We start from the raw sequence: 21,565 nt of genomic DNA, 5'->3' as shown, positions 1-21,565 counted from the left end.
GTCTATATGTTTGGGGTGTCACTTGGACTCCGTAGACAAACTATTCTAAAGGAGAATTCTTGTGCCTCAGACTGGGGTTCTTGTTAGTCTATGGTTTTCAGAAGGAGCATCGTCAGCCCTAGTTCCATAACTTCCTTAATATATATCACATGTGTATATATATATATGTCTATTATATATAAAATATATGGATATGCTTTATGTATGATTTTTAAATAAATATTAAATAATATGATGCATTTGAAGCTTTATCAAACAACCTTGCTGATATGGCTCCTTGCTCCTCCTTCTGTATTGATCTCCCTTTCTCACCAACCAGTTAGCATCCCCCTTACTGTTTTTCCATTTTCTGCTTCATATCCCCTATATCCTGTTATCCCCCTTCCAACCTTTCCCACTTATGATCCCTTTATACTTTCCTGCTTTCTCTGATCACTCCATGTTCAATTTTCTTCCCAGCTGAATAGTATTCCACTGTGTATATGTGTTGGAAGAGTCTGTTGGTTCCAGGCCACCTGGCTAGCTTAGACCCAAATTAATCACACAGAAACTATATTATTTAAATTACTGCTTGGCCCATTAGCTCTAGCTTCTTAATGGCTAACTCTTACGTCTTAGTTTAACCCATTTCTATTAATCTGTGTATTGCCACATGGCTGTGGTTTTCCGGGTAAAGTTTCCAGTGTCTGTCCCTGGCAGTGGCTCCATCACTTCTCTCCAACTCCACCTTCCTCCTCCCATGCTCTAGGCCAAGCCAGTTCTTTATTCATTAACCAATAAAAGCAACACATAGACAGAATGACCCCCCCACACACACACACCATATACGTACCACATTTTCAATTTCCATTTATCTATTGAAGGGCATTTAGAACTGGTTTCACTCTCTAGCAATTGTGAATGGTGTCGAAATGAGCAGGGTTGTGCTAGTATCTGTGGAGAAAGAATGACATTTTTCAGGCATATGCCAAGGAACGATATTAATGGATCACACGGTAGATTTATTTTTAGGGTTTTTTCTAATATTATCCTTACTGATTTCCAGAGTGACGGCACCAATTTTCACTCCCCCCCAACAGGGTTCCTCTGTACCCAAAAACCACATCAACAATTGCTGTCAGCTGTTTTGTTGATCTTAGTCATTCTGACTGAGATGCGATGAAATGTCAAAGTTGTTTTAATCTGCAACTCCCTAATTGCCAAGGATGGTGAACAACTTGTGATGTATTCTGTAACCTTTTTTATTATTTCTTTTGAGAACTCTCTGTTTAGATCCCTAGCCCATTTTTAATTGGTTCGTTTGTTTCCTCAGTTCTTTGTTTCGTGAGTGCTCTGCACAGTCTGGATCGTAATCTTCTGTCAGATATGTATCTGGTAATGATTGCCTCCCCATTCGCTGAGTTTCCTCTGCAGGAGACTGATTGCGTCCCTATACGTGCAAAAACTTTTTAGTTTTCTGAGTTCACAGTTGTCGGTTGTTGGCCTTAGTCTCTGAGCAAATGGAGTATTCTTCAGAAAGTCCTTCCCGACACTTAAATCTTGTAGGCTACTGCCCATAATTTGTTTCTAGCAGTTTTAGCATTCATGTTTCAGATTGAGGTATCTAATCCACTTGAAATATTAGAAGGTGCTTGTAACTACAGCCACCTTTTATTTAACAAAGAGGCAAAGACATACACTGGAGAAAAGACAGCATCTTCAATACATTGTGCTGGGAAAACTGGGTGGCCACACAAAGAAGTATGAGATTAGACCTGTATCTATGACTATGTGGAAAAATTAGCTCCATGCGTTGAAGATAGGGCTCAGTGGTTAAGAGTACTGACTGACATCAGAGAAATGCAAATCAAAACAACTTTGAGATTCCATCTTACACCTGTAAGAATAACCAAGATCAAAAACACTGATGACATCTTATGCTGGAAGGGAACACTCCTGCATTGTTGGTGGGAGTGCAAACTGGTACAGCCCCTTTGGTTGTCAGTGTGGTGATTTCTCAGAAAATTAGGAAACAACCTTCCTCAAGGTCCAATAAGGGGTTTGGGGTATATCCAAAGGATGCTCAATCATAACCACAAGGACATGTGCTCAACTATGTTCATAGCAGCATTGTTTGTCATAGACAGAGGCTGGAAACAGCCTAAATGTCCCTCAACTGAAGAATGGATAAGGAAAATGTGGTACATTTACACAATAGAGTACTACACAGCAGAAAAAAATAATGACATCTTGAATTTTGCAGGCAAATGGATAGAGCTAGAAAACAATCATTTTGAGTGAGGCAATCCAGACCTAGAAAGATAGTTATCACATGTATTCACTCATAAGTGGTTTCTAAAACATAAAGCAAAGAAAACCAGACTATAAATCACAATCCCAGAGAATTTAGACAACAATGAGGACCCTAAGAGATACGTACATGGATCTAATCTACATGGGAGGTAGAAAAAGACAAGATCATCTGAGTAAATTGGGAGCATGGGGACCTTGGAAAAGGGTTGAAGGGGAGGGGATCAGAGAAAATGTAGAGCTCAATAAAAATCATTAAAATTTGAAAAAAAGAGTACTGACTGCTCTTCCAGAGGGCCCATATTTAATTCCCAGCACTCAAATGTCAACTCACAACTATTGTAACTCCTGTTTCAGGGAATCTAACACCATCATAAGACAGACACGCAGGCAAAACACCAATGTACATAAAATAAAAGTAAATAAATCTTTAAAAATTAGCTCCAAGTGGATCAAATACCTCAATACCCATTTCCTTTTTGGTTAATAATGCCAAATATATTACATTTCTATTAATGTATCTTATAGGATCCACACTATAATAATACACGTTTCTTTGCCTAATTCTTGCCTAAATCAATTAAAAGGGGCTAGAAAGAAGGCTCTGATGTGGGAGTGATTTTTTATTAATAAAGAAACTGTCTTGGCCCATTTTATTGGTTAGAACATAGGTAGGTGGAGTAAACAGAACAGGATGCTGGGAAAAAGAAGCTGAGTCAGGGAGTCGCCATGATGCTCCCACTCCAGACAGACGCAGGTTAAGATCCTCCCTGGTAAGCCAGCTCGTGGGCTACACAGAATATTAGAAATGGGTTAAAACAATATGTAAGAGCTAGCCAATAAGAAACTGGACCTAGCCGGGCCAGACAGTGTTTGAAAGAATATAGTTTCCGTGTAATTATTTCTGGGTATAAGCTAGCCATGCGGGCAGCCGGGTGCCGGGGACGCAGCCCTGCCGCTCCTATTTCAACAAGGCTCAGTAGTTAAGAGCACTTGCTCCCCTTCCTGAGGATCTGAGTTCAGTTTCAAGTCTCCACTGCAGGCATGTCACAACTACTTGTAACTCCAGCTCCATGGAGTCCAATGCCTTCTGTTTTCTGCCAACAGAAACCAACAGTCTCTCTCTTTCCTTTTCTCTCTCTCTCTCTCTCTCTCTCTCTCTCTCTCTCTCTCTCTCGTCTCTCACTGTCACTATTTTTATTTTTTACATATAAATAAAAACTAGAAACAAGAGAGCAGAAGAATGCGCATTTGTGTGAGCATTTTTCATTTCCATGTATGGGATCCAGTTGCTGTCTAGGGTGACATTCTTTCAGCATGATGCATGTCACATTTATTTTTATTTTTGATTACTATAAAATATTAGGCTTCATTATAGAATTTCCAAACACCAAATTTGTTCTAGTTGATCCTTCTCCTTCACAGTCTCCATCTGTCTTCTCCTTAAATTATCCTATCCCCATTGTCCATTCAGCTTTCATGGTGCCTGTGATACCCATCTCCATTGCTCTGCACATCTTTTTGTCCTCGTTTGGCTTCCTTTCTAATTTTATAGGCTTTACCGGCATTTACAGAAATATTACACACACACACACACACACACACACACACACACACACGGTCTTTTTTATACGAGAAAGAACATGCAGATTTTTTTTCTTGTCTGAGTACTTTTCTGATGCTCTATTTTTCTGCAAGTTTCAAGCTTTCCGTTTTCTTTAGAGTTGAATACAAACCCATTGTATATACGGATGTCATAGTTTCCCTGTAGTAGCATATACAGTTCTTACGACAAACTCCCTGGGGGGTTGTATAACTGGGACATATGGTAGTTCTATTTTTAATTCTTTGAGAAAACTCCACACGGACTTCCATTGTTGGATATTCTAGTTTATACTCCCACAATCAATGACTAGGGATTACTTTCCCTCTCACATTCTTGCCAGCATTTGTTGTCAGTGTTCTTGGTAATAGCTGAATGGAGTGAAATGGTTTTCTGCTATGTTCTCATCAACAGAACACAAGCAAGAGTTATCTGGAGAGAGGAACCTCAATTAAGAAAATACCTCCATCAGATTTCCTATATTTATCCAAGTTGAGAAAGATTTTGAATTTTTTCAACTTTGGTTATAATATGACTATTAATATTTGTGTATAAGTTTTTGTGGTTCTGGAAATTGAACTCAGATCTTTGTATGTGATAGACAAACCTTGCATGTAAGTTTTATTAATTTTTATTATTTTATATATTTACTTCTCTTGAGGATAGAGCTAAGGACATATGGTAACTATAATTTTTGAGGTTTCAGGGATAAAATCAAGGGTCTCATGCATGCTAGTAAAGTTTTTTTACCACTATGACACATTTTTATCCTCTATATTGTTTTAAGGGAACAGTAAATCTATTTTCTAAAGTGGTGACACCATTTTACATTACCAAAAACAGTATGTGATTCTTCTTTGCTGTTTGTTGAAACACGGTTTCACTATGTAGCCCTGGCTGGCCTGGAACTCATCCAGATGCACCTATGCGGTCTCTAGTGCTGGTATTAAAGGTATGCACAGCCACACCTGGCATTTATTTTGGTAGGCAGACTGCAATAAGTATGTGAAAAGCGACCCAGAGTCATGAGATGGCCATCATAAGAAAGACAGGGACTGTTCCTTACCACCCCACCTCCAGTGCAGGCAAGTGCTCCTTCCTGATTTCAGCACGACCATCTCTCTAGTAAAAGAAGACAGTAGGGGTGGTATAATAACAGACATTATAATTACGTTTGGTAAAGCAGCACTATTTCCAAATCGAAGGCAACATTGTAAGAATAGGGAAGTCCTGACCTTTAAAACCCGGAGAACACAGTCATAAAACAAGTTCTAAGTGGATTTCTGGCTGGCAGTTTTGTGAACAGAGTTGAGTTCCTTCTCTCTAAATCTTCACCCATGCAAGTTTTGGTCTACTCTAGCCTCCAGAACAGTGACTTTCCAACAGTGTCTTGCTTTATATTCCAAGTTGACCTTGAACCTATAACCTTTCTGCCTCAGCCTCCTGAGTTTTCTGGGATGTGCACTACACTTACTATGGTATATTCCACATCCAGCAATCTATTGTAAGTGCACCAAATGATTACGATACACTTTGAGAAATAAGATAGTATTTTCCAGTTTCACTAAGCCTGCAGGCAACAAGCTAGGCCTCTTGTCTGCGAGGTCCCTGACCAGCAAGGGGCCCTGATCCTGTACCAGAAGATCCATCCGAGGGAACCTTTATCTGGCGATGGATGGAGATAGAGACAGAAACCCACACTGGAGCACTGGACTGAGCTCCCAAGGTCCAAATGAGGAGCAGAAGGAGGGAGAACACGAGCAAGGATGTCAGGACCACGAGGGGTGAGCCCACCCACTGAGACAGTGGGGCTGATCTATTGGGAGCTCACCAAGGCCATCTGGACTGGGACTGAATAAGCATGGGATAAAACCAGGCTCTCTGAATGTGGCTGACAATGAGGGCTGCTGAGAAGCCAAGGACAATGGCACTGGGTTTTGATTCTACTGCATGGACTGGCTTTGTGGGAGCCTAGCCTGTTTGGATGTTCATCTTCCTAGGCCTGGATGGAGGGGGAGGACCTTGGACTTCCCACAGGGCGGGAATCCTGACTGCTCTTTGGACTGGAGAGGGAGGGGGAGAAGAAGGGGGAGGGGGGAATGGGAGGAGCGGAGGAGGTGGACATTTTAATAAATAAATAAATACTAAGTTAAAAAAAGATAGTATTTTCCAACATTTTCAGTGAAAGACATCTTCCTGTCCTCACATGTAACAATTTATTTAATAATCCACAAACCTCTGAAGCATACAGATATTATTTCTTTGTAGATACAAAGCCCAGTACAGCAAGTACTTATAGCACTTGCAGGGGATTAGGCAAGCAGAACTAAGGTTCAAATTCAGGAACCAGGTTCCTGAAGCTACGCTCTTCTGGAGGGATATAGCAAGGATAATATAGCATAACTTCTATCTTATCTAACTTATCTTCCTAGTGACTACCAACAGACGTGCTAGACCCCTTCTTCCTGTCAGGCCTGAAAAACCCACCATGGTGAAAGACCCCTTCTTTAAAAAGATTTCTTTGCATTCACCATCCTGGTGTTTTGTTCCTCAATGCTTCTTTCCAGTCAGCTGTCTCCAGTCTAGCTCCACGGAACCACACCTGCTCTAGAACACCATAGAAATAGAATTCTAAGAGAATGGCAGCTACTGGGGAGTCACTTTCTCCCTGGTTAGCAGGCAGTGGGGTTGCCAGCATTCAGATTCTTTAAGTGCTGGTGAAACAATAGTGAGAGCTGAGGGCTAGCAGGTGGCCTGCTGTATTTGGTGGCCAAGGATGCAGGGCACTGTGGGGCACATGGCTAAGTGTTCCCCAAACCGGTGCCATGTAGGAAGGACTCCTGGGAAAGGATGGAGTAGTGATGGACATGGCTTAAGCCTGCAGGCCTGAGCAGGGCCTTCCGGCTGTGACGATGACAGCTCTTTCTGCTAATCCTATTCAAGACAGCATGAATAAACTGGAAATGATTTGCACAGGACTATGTCTTAGAGAAACAGGGGTCATTAAAATCAGGCTCCCTCTTGAAATGTTTTCCCAGGCATATGAATTTCCTGGGCTTCAGGTGATGTATATTTCAAGTTTCTCAGAGAATTGCTTTGGTCGAGCCAGGCACCCAGATGTAAGAATTTTTAAATTCTTGGGCATGTCAGCCAACTTGGCCTCTCTGGTGTCCTGTGCTTTTGGCTGTTTGCTGATGGGGAGCAGATGTGGAATTCTCCCCACCCCCCATTTTTGTTTATGTGCGGTCATTTCTTTCTAGAACTCAATGGAATCTCATGCTGCCATTTCAGAAGTCTATCAGTGACATTTCTTTCTGTTGCTGCTACACCCCCACTTACCATTAAAAATATGAGTATCAAGTCATTGACAGTTGATTAAAGTATGCTTATGGGCACGAGGACAGATGGAGGAATGACATCATGGCTCCCACTTTCCTATCTTCCAGATGGCACTTTCTAAGGACAGATAGCAGCATTTCCTCTTAGGCACAGCTAGCTTGCTCTCTGCTTGGAACAAGCTCCGTTTCTCTTAGAAGTAGACAATGAGCTTGGCTCCCTTCCTTCACTTGGGGATGCTGAGGCATTTTCAGAATTTCTTGTTGAAATTAAAACTTCAAGCATTAACTACACTTCCTGCTTCAAAAATTTTAATTAGACACAGCAAGAGCGCGCCTGCTGACTTAGAGTCCTGACCTATTTTTGCATGAAATGACTCATTGTTGGGATTGTATTGAATGTTGGATTTCTGCGCTGTGTTTATTACCCATGCTGGATTTGTCTTCTGATGGTAAATGCAAAGGAGCCACATGCTCTAATATTGCTGCAGGGTTTTACCTGGATTACCAGGATTCTACCACTAATAAAATTTTTATGTGCTGTACTTTTAAAATAAAGCTTGATTCTTAAATCAAAAAAGAATTATGCTACATATATTCTTTTATGTTTTCCTTGTTTTATACAACAGAATATCTGTGAGTGCCATTTATATGTTTCAGTAGTATATTTACTTATGTTCCTGAGTAATGTAGCATATAAATATGCTGGAAATTGTTTATTTGCTTTAACTCGCTGGAGATATCTCCCGATAAACATCGTTTTACATAGTTTTGCCGTGGCATTTGGCATTTACAAGCAGCTACTGTTTACCTACAGTATACAAAATAACAAGTTGCATTGTGATATTTTTTTGTCTTACTCAATTTCCCACTAACCCCCCCCTTCCCACTCATTTCTCTAAACCAAGTCACATCAAAGACTCATACGCAGTTGTAAGAAAATATAAAGAGTGGCTGGGGAAGGCTCAGCAGGTTTAGAATACTTGTTGTTCTTGTGGGATGCAGGTTCAGACTTCAGCACCTCCATGGCTGCTCACACCTGTCTGTAACTTCAATTCCAAGGGATCTGTCACACAGTTCTGCTCTCTAAGGTAAGGACAGCAGGCATGCACACAAATATGCATGCAGACAAGGTATTTATAGACATAAAATATAATATCTTTTTAAAAGAAACAATGAAGACACTACAAAGACACTTCACTCAGGTCTGTCCAGGGGTGGCATCCTACACATTATCCTGCATCGCTGCCAAGATAATGAGAGACGGTTATGATATAGAACATAACATACAAGCTCTACTCTGCATACCTTCTACCCTGTTCCTTCTTTCTATTCATTTAGCTAGTTTTTCTTGGTTTGCTCGTTTGTCTAGGAAAACGTCTGAAACTCATTGTGCAACAACAAAGGCTGACCTCCTCCAGCACTGTTCTTACAGTGCCGTAGCCCCATGGTCAGCTTTTGTACCTTGATTCTTAACTACTGGAGAGCACTAATGTATTCTTTATTTCTGCAATAGTGTCATTCCTAGAATGAGAAGGCAGTGTGACACAGCCATTTGGACGAACACAAATGCAAACCTGATAACTAACATTCCTCCCATCTGTAGTAGTTGGACGTGGGAGGTAAGGGCAGAATCGCCACAAATTTGAGGCCAGCCTGGTCTATATAGTCAGTTCCAGGATAATCTGACGTGCGGTCGGAAAGCCTGTCTCAAACAAATGAATCAAAACAAACAAAAACCCTCAATGCATTGTTTTGTCTTAGTTTGGCGGTGGGGGAGGGGCACAGTTTGTAGAGGTCATTGAAATTCCTTGTGTCCTGATCCACCTTCAAAGCCAGCAACATGGTGTCTTCTTTTAGCTCATCCTCTCCATCTTTTAAGAGGTCTTGAGATCATGCTAGAATGATCTGGATATTACAGCATCATCTCTAATCTATCTCAAAACCCTTAGCCTAACCACACTCATGTAGTTGTTTCAATGTCTATTGCTCATTTCTTGAGCCCTAGAGGTTGAACTATGGCCTCATGCGTGCTAGGAAAGTGTTCTACCACTGAACTATATACATCCATAGCCCTCTTCTTGCCCTTTGAGTTTTCCTTATTAGTACTTTGTGGTAAACATACAAAGAAATGGATTTCATTGTGGCATTTGTATTCATCACTATACTTTGTTTTCATTCATTCCTCTCCTGATGTGGGAGTGTCATATATCAATCTGTTGATTTCATTGGCTGAGTAATAAAGAAACTGCTGGCCCTGATAGGTTATAAGATAGGTGGGCGGAATAAACAGGATAGGATGCTGTGTGGAAGAGGAAGTGAGGTCAGACTCTGCTCTGCTCCCGGAGAGACTGGACAGCTCTGCTGGAGCAGAGACGCCATGCTCAGCTCTCCCGGGTAGATGCGATAGCTCTGCGCTCTGAGGCAGACGCATGAAGCTGAGACCCACGATGGACGTAGGCTAGAATCTTCCCGGTAAGTGCACCTTGGGGTGCTTACACACATCATTAGAAATGGGTTAGTCCAGGTGCGAGAATTAGCCTGTAAGGGCTAGAGTTCATGGGCCAAGCAGTTCTTTAAATGAATACAGTTTGTGTGTTGTTATTTCGGGCATTAGCTAGCCAAGCGGCCGGGGTGTTGGGGACGCCGCCCCGCCGCCGCTCTTATTTCAACACTCTCCTCCTGTACACTTTGACACCCTTGTCTGCATTCATCCCTTTCCTCAAATACTTCTTTCTTTCCTTAAAAAAAAAAGAGCTCTTAATAGTCAAGGATAGCCTAGAACTCATTCTGGACCCCGGCCCGCAGAGTGTTTTGATCTTTTGGCCCATGTCTTCTGAGTAGGTAGGATTACGAACCTGTGCCACTGGGCCTGGTTCCTTTGGGTCTGAGGATTTTTGTTTATTTATTTTATATTTTGAGACAGTGTCAATAAGCCCAGGCTGGCCTCAAACTCCATACGTAACTGATACTTTGCCTCAAAAGCTAAAAGTTTTCTAATATTTGAAAACTGGGTCTCTGAAGGATTACATTTAGCAGACATGCTGACAAAGGATTGTTGAGAGAATTCACAATGTAGGTGTAGTAAATTAGCTTTCCTTCCAAATCTTTGCATCCCAAGAGGGGAACAAGCAGGAATGTCAGGTCCAAGAAAGTCTAGACCATTGTTGTCTGGATCTCAATTTCTTCATCTACACGAAGACAACCACTTCTAAGCTACAGAATTTACACGCTTTATAAACTCGAAGTACCACCCACTTCAGTCAACATCCTCCACTGCCTTCTCTAACAAGACCCAAGGGAGTTTCCCTGTCTTTCGTTAGCAGTGCAGTAAAGGAAGGGTGGTGGGGAGCAAAATGAGTCAGAAATCTTCCAGGCAAGGAGGCAGAACAGGGGCTGACCCTCCCAGGAGTGTGCCAGAGATAAGGAGCCTAACCATACTTGATGGCAAATTCCTGGAACATCAGCACAGAGGCGGCAAAAGCAAGAGGATCTTGAAGTTAAGGCCAGCCTAGGTTACCTAGCCTCAAAGCGCCATGCTCCACTGCCAAGAAAGACTAGGAGTATCTTGTGGTTAATGCAGGTCCCGTAGCCACACCAAACAACTGATTTGTGAGCCTTCAACAGATGAGCTGTTTCTCCAACCCATACTGGCAAAACATGTCAGGAAGTAGCAAAAAAGGAACAGATCCGTCAGCTCCATCACACCTGTAACCTCAGGACTGAATCTGCTTGCTCTTGATTTAGTGGTGTTTAAAGTCAGTCCTTCCTATTAAAATAAAGACAACTATAGTCCTCCTTTCACTAGAACTTAAGTCAAGGTAAAATGTGCTAAAAGATAGAAAGGTAGCCTATGGACAAGAAATTACAATGAAATATGCAGAAAGAAAGACCGAGTCACAGTGAAGTCTTCCTAAATTTTATTGGCACTGAAATAGAACACAGATTGAGCACAAACCCCTCCAAAACAATTATTTAAAAAACAAAAATACACAAAAAAAAACCTGAATATAAATCTAACCCCCTAAGTCTCTGTAGGGGTGGGTTATTGCCCTTAATGCAGCTAGACTGCCCCCACAATTCCAGGTTTGACTTTAGCCAATATAGGGCAGCTCACCGAGTGTCAATATAATTCACAGCAACGCATACAAGATTACCCAAGGTTAAGTAAGGGGCATGGGCTGAGGGAGGCTTTGGGCTCGGGATACTGAATGGAGGGACTCAACCCTGGGGAAAAGGCAAATAGGAACAATAAAACCAAATATTAAGTACATTTTAAATGGATTGTATGACCTATAGTGACAGGTGAACCACTAATACTGAAATCTTCATACATATTGGTTTTGGCAAAATATTTTCTAATACAGTATATACTTCCCAGATATGGGGTAGGGGTAGTCAAAATAATGAAGCTAAAATGATCCCACTCCAAGACTAGCATCTCTAATAGTGCATTAGCCCCCCCCCCAAAAAAAGTAGAAATCAATATCAAGTTAGCTATCCCTAGAATATATAATACTGGTAAAAAAATTAGAAGAGCACAATGTGACAAAAAGAGGAAGCAGCTGCTCCAAAATGGAGGGAAGGGTGTGGGACTGTGAAGGGACAAGGCTAGAACACCCAGCGGCTTTCTGGATGTCGCTCCAAGGCACAGCACAGCTAGTGATGCGACCTGGGTTAGAGATTTGTCAGAAGCAGGACCCACTCACCACTCGGGACTGGGTAAGCTGGGGAAGGACTACTGGGTGACTGAAAAAGAAGAGCTACTCTTCCTTGTCATAATGTCTATCTGTGAAGCAGGAACAGTGGTCCAATCAGCTCTGGGTGGGAGGAGTCTAGAACTCCTGGCAGAGAAAATACTTAAGCCAGGAATAACCATGTCTCCCTTTGTGGCAAGAGCCTTAGATGTAACTGGCTAGGTTTGGGGGTGCTCGTCCTCTCTGTCCTAGCTGGAAGAGAACTAGAGACTGGAGAGGACAGGGACAGATTCGGAGATGGAACCAGGAACATGGACTAACATGGGGGTAGCCCTACCCATAGACCTAACTTGATAGAAAAAAGGCTCTAAAGATGCGCAGTGGCAAGAGGCTTTTTCTAGGTTGTTAGTGTGCTCTCTTGAACGCACTGTTTCCGTCATCCCTTTATCTCTCCTTGATTAGAAACTGAGTCCCCGAGCACAGGGACGAGGCTTATTGGGACTGAATTTGTAATAGGCCCAACACGGGAGGTAGAGGAAATAAGAATGACTAAACATCTCTTTACCCTCCAATTGTTACTAAGCCTAAATGACTCTAAAAGGGATGTACAGGAAGAGGCCAAATCCTTCGTCAGCTGACATGCTAATAGACAGAGCCAAGGCCGTACTTCTGTCCCTAAACCACACAATATTCTAACTCTGCAAATCACAAGACTTGGAAAAAAGTCAAGGGATGGGAGCTAGCTATCAGCCTATTTTACACTTGAGTCCCAGAGGAAGAGAGTAAGTGGGGAGTGCTTGCCAAATCAAAAGGAATGAGCCTGTGAGCTGGGGAAACAGGACCTACTCTAGAAAGCTAGGCTGAATGTGACAGAAAAGAAGGAGATTCCATTGGCACCACAGTGGGCCATATGTTTGCCTAGGGATCTGAGTCGGGGGACTGAAGGGCTAAATTTGGTCCCATGGCTATAATGAATGCTTGACATGGCTCCAAGGCTTTTCTAGTTAGTGGCTCCAGCAGTGTTAGTTAGGCAAAACTAGAGGAGTGGGGGGGGGACAAGGAAGGAGGAGGAGGGGTCCCTAAAGGCTGAATGCCCACTACATGGACTCAAACTCATCAATGCGCTGTTTGGTATTGCCCTGCCGGATCTGGCGCAGGGTCTTGTATTTGTCTCGTCCCAGCCGCATGTTCTCAGCATGGATCATGTCGTTGGCAGTCTTCTTGGACTCGTCTCGGGCATTGGCCAGCTCTGAAGTAAGGGCCTGTGAGGATGCAAGAGAAGTCAAGGGTCAATGGCTTCTTCTCATCCCAATTCCACGCCTTAGATCAGATTTCTCTCCTTTGTTCTTTTATCTCCTCTTTCCTAGCCTTATAATCCACATGTGCATGCACATACACGAGCCTGCACCACATACACACAGCATAGAATGAATTAATGGTGGCTATCTCTTGAGAGTAGAACAATCAGAATAGTACTCCAAATATTCAAGTAGTAATTTGGTTAGCCAGGTGTTTTCTGAACAGAGAGAAGTAGGAAGTAGGAGAGAGCTAAATGAGGCATTCTAGGGTATGCCTAGTGAGTGTTTTCCCTTTAGGTTTCTATTGTCCCAGCCTCTTATTCAGCACGGACATCACCACAGCATGTATACCCTAGCTCTAGCAAAGGTCATCACACAGTCTCCTTGACCTTTTGGCACAGCCTGGATACCTTAAGATGCTTCTGCACACGCTCATTCTTCTCTGCCTCAGTGGTACGCTCCTCTTCACTGCGGTCCTTGGCCATAGCATCAGCCCGCAGCTCAGCACTGGCCTCTGCCCCATTCTCATCCTGCTCATCCTGGTCATTCTCAGCAGGCTCAGCTACATGAGGGGTACTCATGGCCGTCTTCAGCTCAGCACGGGTCTTCTCCAAGTCCTCCTGTACCATCTGGGCCTGGCCAGTGACAGAAAAAGAAGGACGGGCAGTCAGATCGGGTAACTTCTGCTAAGCTAATCATACCTAGGAAGACAAGTCTAGTAAGAGACCAATTAGGACAAATGACTTTATTGGTTTGATTCTGAAGTTTGTTTTAATTGAAAATAAGAGTGATAGAATCAACTTCCCACGGGTATTGGGGAATTCTAAAGTATTTGAGAAAGCTTCGAATACCTTTTCCCATAAGGACTGAAAAAATGGTGTTTGTCTAAAATGTGGGGAGTCTAAATCTAAGAAAGGCAAGGACTGGAATATACACACAGCATACTCTTTCCCACAATGTTTCACTCCGGATTCTGTATCTTACCTTTTGCTGCCACTCCACAGCCTCGCTCTCCTTCTTCTTTCGGGCCATTTCCAACTGCGAGATCCGTGATGTCAGCTCTGCCATTTCTGCAGCCTATAGGCATATTAGAAGCCTGTAAGGGCTTGACCTTTGGCTTTTCAGGATCCAGACAGAAGCCTGTAACCCCAGTTCCTCTGTGGAACTGGTACGTAACTAGCTACTCCATTTCTTACCGCCCTAGGGACTCTTGAAACCAAATTACTCCACTCTTGAACCCTTCATAAGTCACAGTTCCCCTCCTAGACTACAGGCCTCCTTAAGGCAGACAATTGGTCATCTCTGTCCTCTTCCCCTCTTAATGTTGTCAAATGTCTATGCAGTGGCCCTCAGCAAAGCTTGCAAGTCACTGCTTCAAGTAGCAAATGTTTCACTGCTATCTCAGGGGTCCACCAAGACTGCTGCTACCAGAACAAATAAATGAATTATTAATATCAGAAGGCAATTTATGCAGTGGGGAAGAGTTTATACAAGCCCATATCCCTTGAGCAAACTTCTCATGACATCTTTTTCCTGAGAGATACTAACTCATCAATACTTCAGAAAGGAAGGGGCTATCTTAAGGAAATTTGGCCCTAGGTAAGTCACAGAACCCGTGTTTTATATATGATGTCAGGGAGGGAATCTTTCCAAAGGAGACTGGAAGGGTTGGAAAACCTTCATGACACACAGCAGTGTCCTCTGACAAGTCTCTCAGCCTCCACGATTCCCAAATTCCTTGTCTAGTCACATTATTCTCTATGGGGTTTAATTGCACAGGGCTACTGAAGAAAGGAACAGAAGAAAGCAAGAAATGAGGAAACCCGGCAAAAGCAACTCATGGCAGATCCTCTTCCTTTTCCTTTCTTAGGTTACAGGATCAGATCTCTATCTAAGAAAATAAATGAAACCCAAGGGCTATGGGAGACTGTGGGCCATACTAATGATACTTCAGCTTGCTTTTGAATGAATGCTTAGAGACCTTTGGGATGCAAATGAGCTAGAAGGACACAGCTACACAGGCAAAGGAATTTATAAACCAGTAGGGGGGGCAAGCAAGAAAACTGTGACCCTTCATAAGTCACAGTTCCCCTCCTAGACTACAGGCCTCCTTAAGGCAGACAATTAAGGCACAGCCCCAGCCCAAGAAGCCACTTTACCAACTGTTCCTGGGTCTTCTTCTGGTCCTTAGACGCCTGCAACAGGGCCTCCTTGGCTTCTTCAGCTTCTTGACGCTCCCTGGCCAGTTTTTCAGCCTCACTCTGGGCACGCTTCCGTTCCTGCTCAAGTTCTAGGGCCCTGCGGGTCTGTTCTTCCAGTTCTGGTAGAAAAGGAGGAAATTGATAGAGGGCTCAGAGATGAAGATGACACACTAATGTGCTTGCTACAAACTTTGCACTTCAAGGCCCAGTGGTTCCAACAATTTTTCTCGACAAATTCCTTATCTACTCTGTGGCCACACCTGGATTACGTAGTCTTATTCTGCAGCTCGGGGTGAGGTTCTGAGGAAACTTGGCCTCCACAGTGACGCTAAGCCTCACCTTGCTGAGCCTTCTTGGTCTGCTCCTCGATCTGCTTCAGCTTCTCCATCAGCTCTTCCTTCTCCCGTTCAATCTTCTCCTTCTCCTTTTCTGCCAACTCACGCTTCTTCTTCTCATTTTCCAGCAGAGCACTAGAAAAGAGAAGGAGGGATGCTTACAGGACAGCAAGGTGCAAGGAGCCTCGAGGAGTTCCGCGACCTGAGTCTATTAGTTCCCATCTTCTCTACGTAAGGCAGAGCTTGTGATCAAGGACCACTCTCACTTTCCTCCATAATCTAGCCATCACATCGCAGCCCCACACAGATTTCCATGCTCAGTCCGTTTACCTTAAATTCATGAGCCCTGAACGGGACTGCTGGTACTGCAAGTAACCACCTAGATCAGATGGCTTTGCTCTTGTTCTCAACCCTTCCATCTGTACAATGGTTTACTAATGGTTGCACTCTGTCTTACAGCTTTATAGCATGGTGAGGTTAGGTTTTATGCTTCAAGTCTACAGCTAGGGCTAACTTGGCCTGCCTTAAACCTTAGCTTTAGGTTCCCGTTTCCCAGATTTTGTTGCTTATCTAGAATATGTCTTTGCTTTTTCTGGCCTCACTACTTATTTAAGGAAGCATTATATTTTGTTTTAAAGACTTTATGAATTTTTATTTTATGTGTGTGTGCTTTCCTGTGTGTATATAAGTACACAACATGCACGCAGAGCCCACAGAAACCGGAAGGTGCCAGATCCCCTGTAAGTGGAGTTACAGATGGTTGAAAGCTACCATGTGGGTGCTGGGAACTGAACCTGGGTTTTCTGCAAGAGCAGCAAGCAATCTTAACTGCTGAGCCATTTCTCCAGCCCCTAGGAAGCATTCTTAGACCTTGGCTTTACCTGTCTTTACTCTCAGACCTCTCAGAATGCTTGGCATGCACTTTTCCATATTGCATATGCTAAAAAACTTTGTCTATTTTATCTGTCTCCTACTTCTAGAACAATGGGCGGTGGTGGCACGCGCCTTTAATCCCAGCACTCGGGAGGCAGAGGCAGGCGGATCTCTGTGAGTTCGAGGCCAGTCTGGTCTACAAGAGCTAGTTCCACGACAGGCTCTAAAGCTACAGAGGAAAACCAAAACAAACAAGTAAACAAACAAAAAAAGCAAAAATGTCTGTGCTGCCATTGAATATATGGGGTTTCCTTCCCCCTCCACAGTTCATATGTCCTGGTCCTGGGCTGATGGGACACCCTAAGCAGTCTAGGAAGCTTTTGGACACTTCCTTATCACAGCATAGAGTCGGGACTCTGAATCCCAGCGCTACGGCACCTACCGCTCCATCTGCTTCTGGTGCTTGTCTTCCCGTGCCTGCGCCTTCATCTGCTGAACCTCAATGGTGTCAGGCTTCCGCCGACGCATGTACAGCTCATGATTCCCCATGCACAGGGCCAAGACCCTCTTATTAATCCGAAGACGAGGAGCATAGAACACAAAGTCCTGGAGGGAAAAAAAAAGCAGCTGAGTTTTTCAGGGCTGACAAAAGGGCTCACGTATGCCCTTGAGCACACAATGCATGCACGCACACACCAGAAACGGCGTACCAAATTTCAAAATTTTTACAGTTTGGAGGAAGTGACCTTCTGGCTTCTGTAAAGCTAAACCCCAAAGTACTGGACCTATTGTATAACCCAATTGTTTGCACTCCAGTGGAAATACTATATCAGAGTAAGGACAGGGGTTTTCCTAGAGTCAATTGCCAGGGTAGTGGCAGACTCAAGGCTAGAACCCATGTCTGTTATCTTTGACATCAATTTTTCTTCAACTCTGTTAATGAAAAGCAGCCCTTGGCCAGCTAGATGGCTCAGGAACTAAAGGGGAGCCTGCTACCAAGCCTGACAATAAGACTTTTGATGCCCGAAAACAACATAAAAAAGAAAATCATTTCTCGCAAGTTGTTCTCTTACCTCCATGTATACATCATGGACTGCGTATCCTTTTAACCCCTCCACACAAAATAAACATGGAAAATAGAAAAGGAAATCTTAAAAAAAAAATAGCACCCTCTAATACTTTATCGGGAGTGTGTTTTTCTCCTACAGTATTTTTTTCAGGTTTTGAAATTATTTTCTTATTGATTCACAGGTGGGAGCGTAAGAGGGCCATGGCCTTAAATTAAGCCAATATGGAAATCAGCCAGGTAGTGGGAAAGAGGCCACATGGCAGAGTGATCTTTATACAAAGTGTGAAAAAGCCCAAAGCACCAGAGAATGCATACTTAGGTTCTGGTCAGCACTGGAGACCAAACCTCGGAAGAGAACAAACGGGAAGAGCTATGGTTTTCTGCACCAGAATACAGTAGGATACGCACATCCGACAGACCTCATGACACGGGGTAGGCACTCGGGGAAGGGAAAGTACACTAGCTAATTAACGAGATAATAATTACTCCTACTACTTCTTTACCTTAGCTTAAGGTGGATTGACTTTTCTGAGTGATACTCCCTTGGATGAGTGATTAACTGGCCCAACTGGATCACCTCTTAAGGGAGCAGACGATGTCATGTCTCTGTACCTAGATGTCTAGCTACAGTTCTCAAATGAGTCTCAAAGGGCCTCCTGGACGAGAGGCAATACTCTAGTCAACAGGTATACCATGGGTGTCGACACCATTTCCATAATTTCTGAAAAGTTTGTTCTAGTTACAAGAAGCAAGCTGTAAGAACACAAGTATCTAAATTTCTTAAATATCAACTGTCTTGATTGATATTTGTTTTTTAAAGCCTTTGGTTTAACCTGGCTTTTTATTTTATTGAAAACTACATACATTAGCACTTCATGTCCATCACGCCACCCTATTCATGTGCCTCCCCCAAATTCATGATCTCTTTCAAAATTATTATTGTCACATACTAAATAAACGAACAAATGAAATGTAAAAATAGAAAGGCACATTTTAGAGGATCTGGTGATGCATGGATGCAATTCAAGCACTCAGGGGCTGAAGCCTGAGGGTGACTTTAAGTTAAGGCCAGGCTGGGCTAAAGTGAAACTTCGCCTTAAAAACTCATGGGTAAAGAAATATGTGTAAAGTAAATGCTTTAATCTTCTTTTATTGAAAGTTTTACAAGGTAAATTTGTAATGTCACCTTTGAATTTGAGCTTCTGGCTCTGCTTTCTCTCCACAATTAAACACGAGCCAAGTACACGAAGAGTACATTTTGGGGACTTAGGAAGCTGAGATAATTGCAAAGCAGCAGCACTTAAGACTTCCTGTAGCACAGCTCACCCACAAAGGGGGCTTGACAATAGAGAGCGACCGAATAACAGGTATGACCTGGCCAGTTCTCAGCATCAACTTCCTCTGACAGAATGTTCTGTTGTGAACAAGCTACACACAAAAGAAAATGGAGAGGCAGGCGAACCCAATGACGTGTTTGTTCTTAGAATGATCTAAGCCTTGGCAAAAATCTGCCAAGCAGAGTCAAAGAGAGGAGTCACTCACCGGGGCTTTTTTGTCAATAGGCTTGATGACAAATTTCTTATCATTGAAGGAGATATTTCTGATTTCACTCCAAGGGAAGCCAATCTTAGGAGTCAGTCTGTAGAAACAGGAGTCAACAACACCATGACAAGGAGAAAGCAAGGAAGAAACAGACCTAGCACCTTGCCTCACATCCACCAATCCCACTCTATCCACTAACACAAACTTCTCCCTTGATGAGAGAGACCTACTGTCAACTCGGCTACTGTTAATATACTTATAGCCCTTTGTTTTGTCCCATTTGGGGTTGAAGCAAATACCTTGTAAAGACCTTCTGGAGAATCTGCAGCACTGTTTAACTGAAAACCTTCTATATTTCCTCATTAACTTTGGGAAGATAAATAACAAACTCTAAGATTCAGTCAGCAAATGGAACAATAATCTCATGATTTCACCAAGAGCAGATGGGGGGGGAGGGGAAATAAATAAGAAACACAACAGTACAGCAAGACTTATAGGCCAAAAGTTCCTTAATCATAACGCGAGGCTTAAACTTTATGAACCCTCACAAAACTGATATTAGGTCAGCACTGTCCAAAATTATAATTATATAGTATAATAATATAATCTTATAATGCTCACATCTATCCATTTCCTAGGAGCTTTAGGAAAACGGATAAAAAGGAAATATTATGATCTAATTATAAAGGTTTAATTAACACTATAGATCCTAATACTATCATTTGAACATATATATATATCAACATTTAAAACTATGGGTACATTTTACACTACTGTAGTTTGAATTATTTTCACATGAGGAAGCAGATGAAACAAGGTTCACATAGTCCAGGACAGCAATTGTGCTGGCTGCTTTTAGGTCACCTTGACACAGCTCCAGTCATCTGAAAAGATGGAACCTCAACTGAAAAAAAAAAAAAATGCCTCTGGAAGATCCAGTGGCGGTAGGGCATTTTTAAAATTAGTGATTGAGGGGCCCACCCGGTTGTGGTTGGTGACATCTGGTGGCCTTGAGTTCTATACAAAAGCAGGCTGAGCAAGCCATGCTTGCTAGTAAGCAGCATTTCTTCATGGCCTTTGCATCAGCTCCTGCCTCTGGGTTTCTGCCCCGTTTTATTCAGTTCCTGCCCTCTCTGTTTTTATTGATAAATATGGAAGAGCAAGCGAAATAAACCCTTTCCTCCAGGCAAGTTGCTGTTGGTCATGGTGTTTCATCAGAGAAGTGGCAATCCTAAACCTCAGTTTTAACAGCCTTGAATTAACTATGTATCCAAGGCTGGCCGTGAACGTCTGATTCTCGCTGCCTGCACCTCCTGAATGCTAGGTTAGCAGGCATGCACTGCCATACCCAGCATAATTTAGCTAACACATGCCTCCCGAAAGATCATTTGTTAAATGGTGGGTTCTCAGATAATGGTGTTATTAGTGGTGGCAGATGTTTGTGAATGGGGCCTGGATGGAGGAAGTAGGCTACTGGGGCATGCCCTCGAAGGAAATACTGGGATTCCAGTCTCTTCCTCTTTCATCGTCTATTTCTCAGCTGCCAGGAGGTGAGCAACTATGTGCTCTCCACAACACAATTCTACCTCAATACGGGTCCAAAACAACTGCACCACATAACTGCAGATTCAAAACTCTAAAAGCACAAGCCAAAATCTACCTTTTCTCCTTAAAGCTGATTTCTCCTGGGAATTCTTTTACAGGCACAGAAAGATTATGAGCACACATCGTTTTCTCATAGTGGTTCTTCTAATTGTAGTATGCTGTTTACAGTTATTACACATCTCAGTTGTAATGACATTTTAAATGTTCAATACTCACATCTGGTTGAGTGACTACCATAATAATCGTACAACTCTAGTCAATATAGGACTAAGGAAGCTGTACAAACATATGGCTGGACTTCATTAGGTAGAAAAATAACTGAGATGGGATTCAAATGGTACTGCCTTACTCTGCAGTAAGGAATTGCATCTATGTTTAAGACTAATCCAAATAACTTGGAGAAATCTGAGGTATGTATACCTGTCATTCTGCTCATAGATGTTGAGTCCCAAGGCATCCACACCCAGCCATAGCTCTGAGCCTTTCTTGTTCTTGATGCTGAAGTAGTTCACACCATACATCTCCAGGTCTTGAGCAATCTTGAGATATTCCAGGACAGCATCCTCCCTAAATGACGCAGAATGAGAGCGGGATTATCACAAAATAGAGCTCCAGCAATATAAAAAAGTCAGGCTGATCTGTGTTTCTGACAATGGTCTTGCACGTAGGATTGGGAAATAGACTGTAAGCAAATGATGAGTAACAGGAATATACATGA

The 21,565-nt window shown here is 42.8% G+C and overlaps 1 protein-coding gene across 1 annotated transcript in view; it reads right to left on the bottom strand.

The window, feature by feature from the left end:
- Window positions 1-11,130: 11,130 nt before the first annotated feature.
- Window positions 11,131-21,565, bottom strand: part of Msn (moesin) — a 71,033-nt gene continuing 60,598 nt past the window's right edge. The window contains exons 6-13 of the mRNA XM_050126031.1: window positions 21,268-21,414; window positions 19,243-19,339; window positions 17,074-17,237; window positions 15,763-15,893; window positions 15,382-15,542; window positions 14,207-14,299; window positions 13,633-13,857; window positions 11,131-13,186 (exon numbers count right to left, since the gene is read on the bottom strand). Coding sequence (XP_049981988.1) covers window positions 13,022-13,186; window positions 13,633-13,857; window positions 14,207-14,299; window positions 15,382-15,542; window positions 15,763-15,893; window positions 17,074-17,237; window positions 19,243-19,339; window positions 21,268-21,414 — 1,183 coding nt within the window. The 3' untranslated portion in view covers window positions 11,131-13,021. The remainder of the gene's footprint in view (window positions 13,187-13,632; window positions 13,858-14,206; window positions 14,300-15,381; window positions 15,543-15,762; window positions 15,894-17,073; window positions 17,238-19,242; window positions 19,340-21,267; window positions 21,415-21,565) is intronic.

The sequence above is a fragment of the Alexandromys fortis genome, unplaced genomic scaffold (assembly GCF_014885135.2).
Source record: "Alexandromys fortis isolate MF-2015 unplaced genomic scaffold, M_Fortis_MF-2015_v1.1 scaffold_246, whole genome shotgun sequence".
NCBI lineage: Eukaryota > Metazoa > Chordata > Mammalia > Rodentia > Cricetidae > Alexandromys > Alexandromys fortis.
Note: the sequence above shows the minus strand (reverse complement) of the source record. Positions and strands in the feature narration are given on the sequence as shown.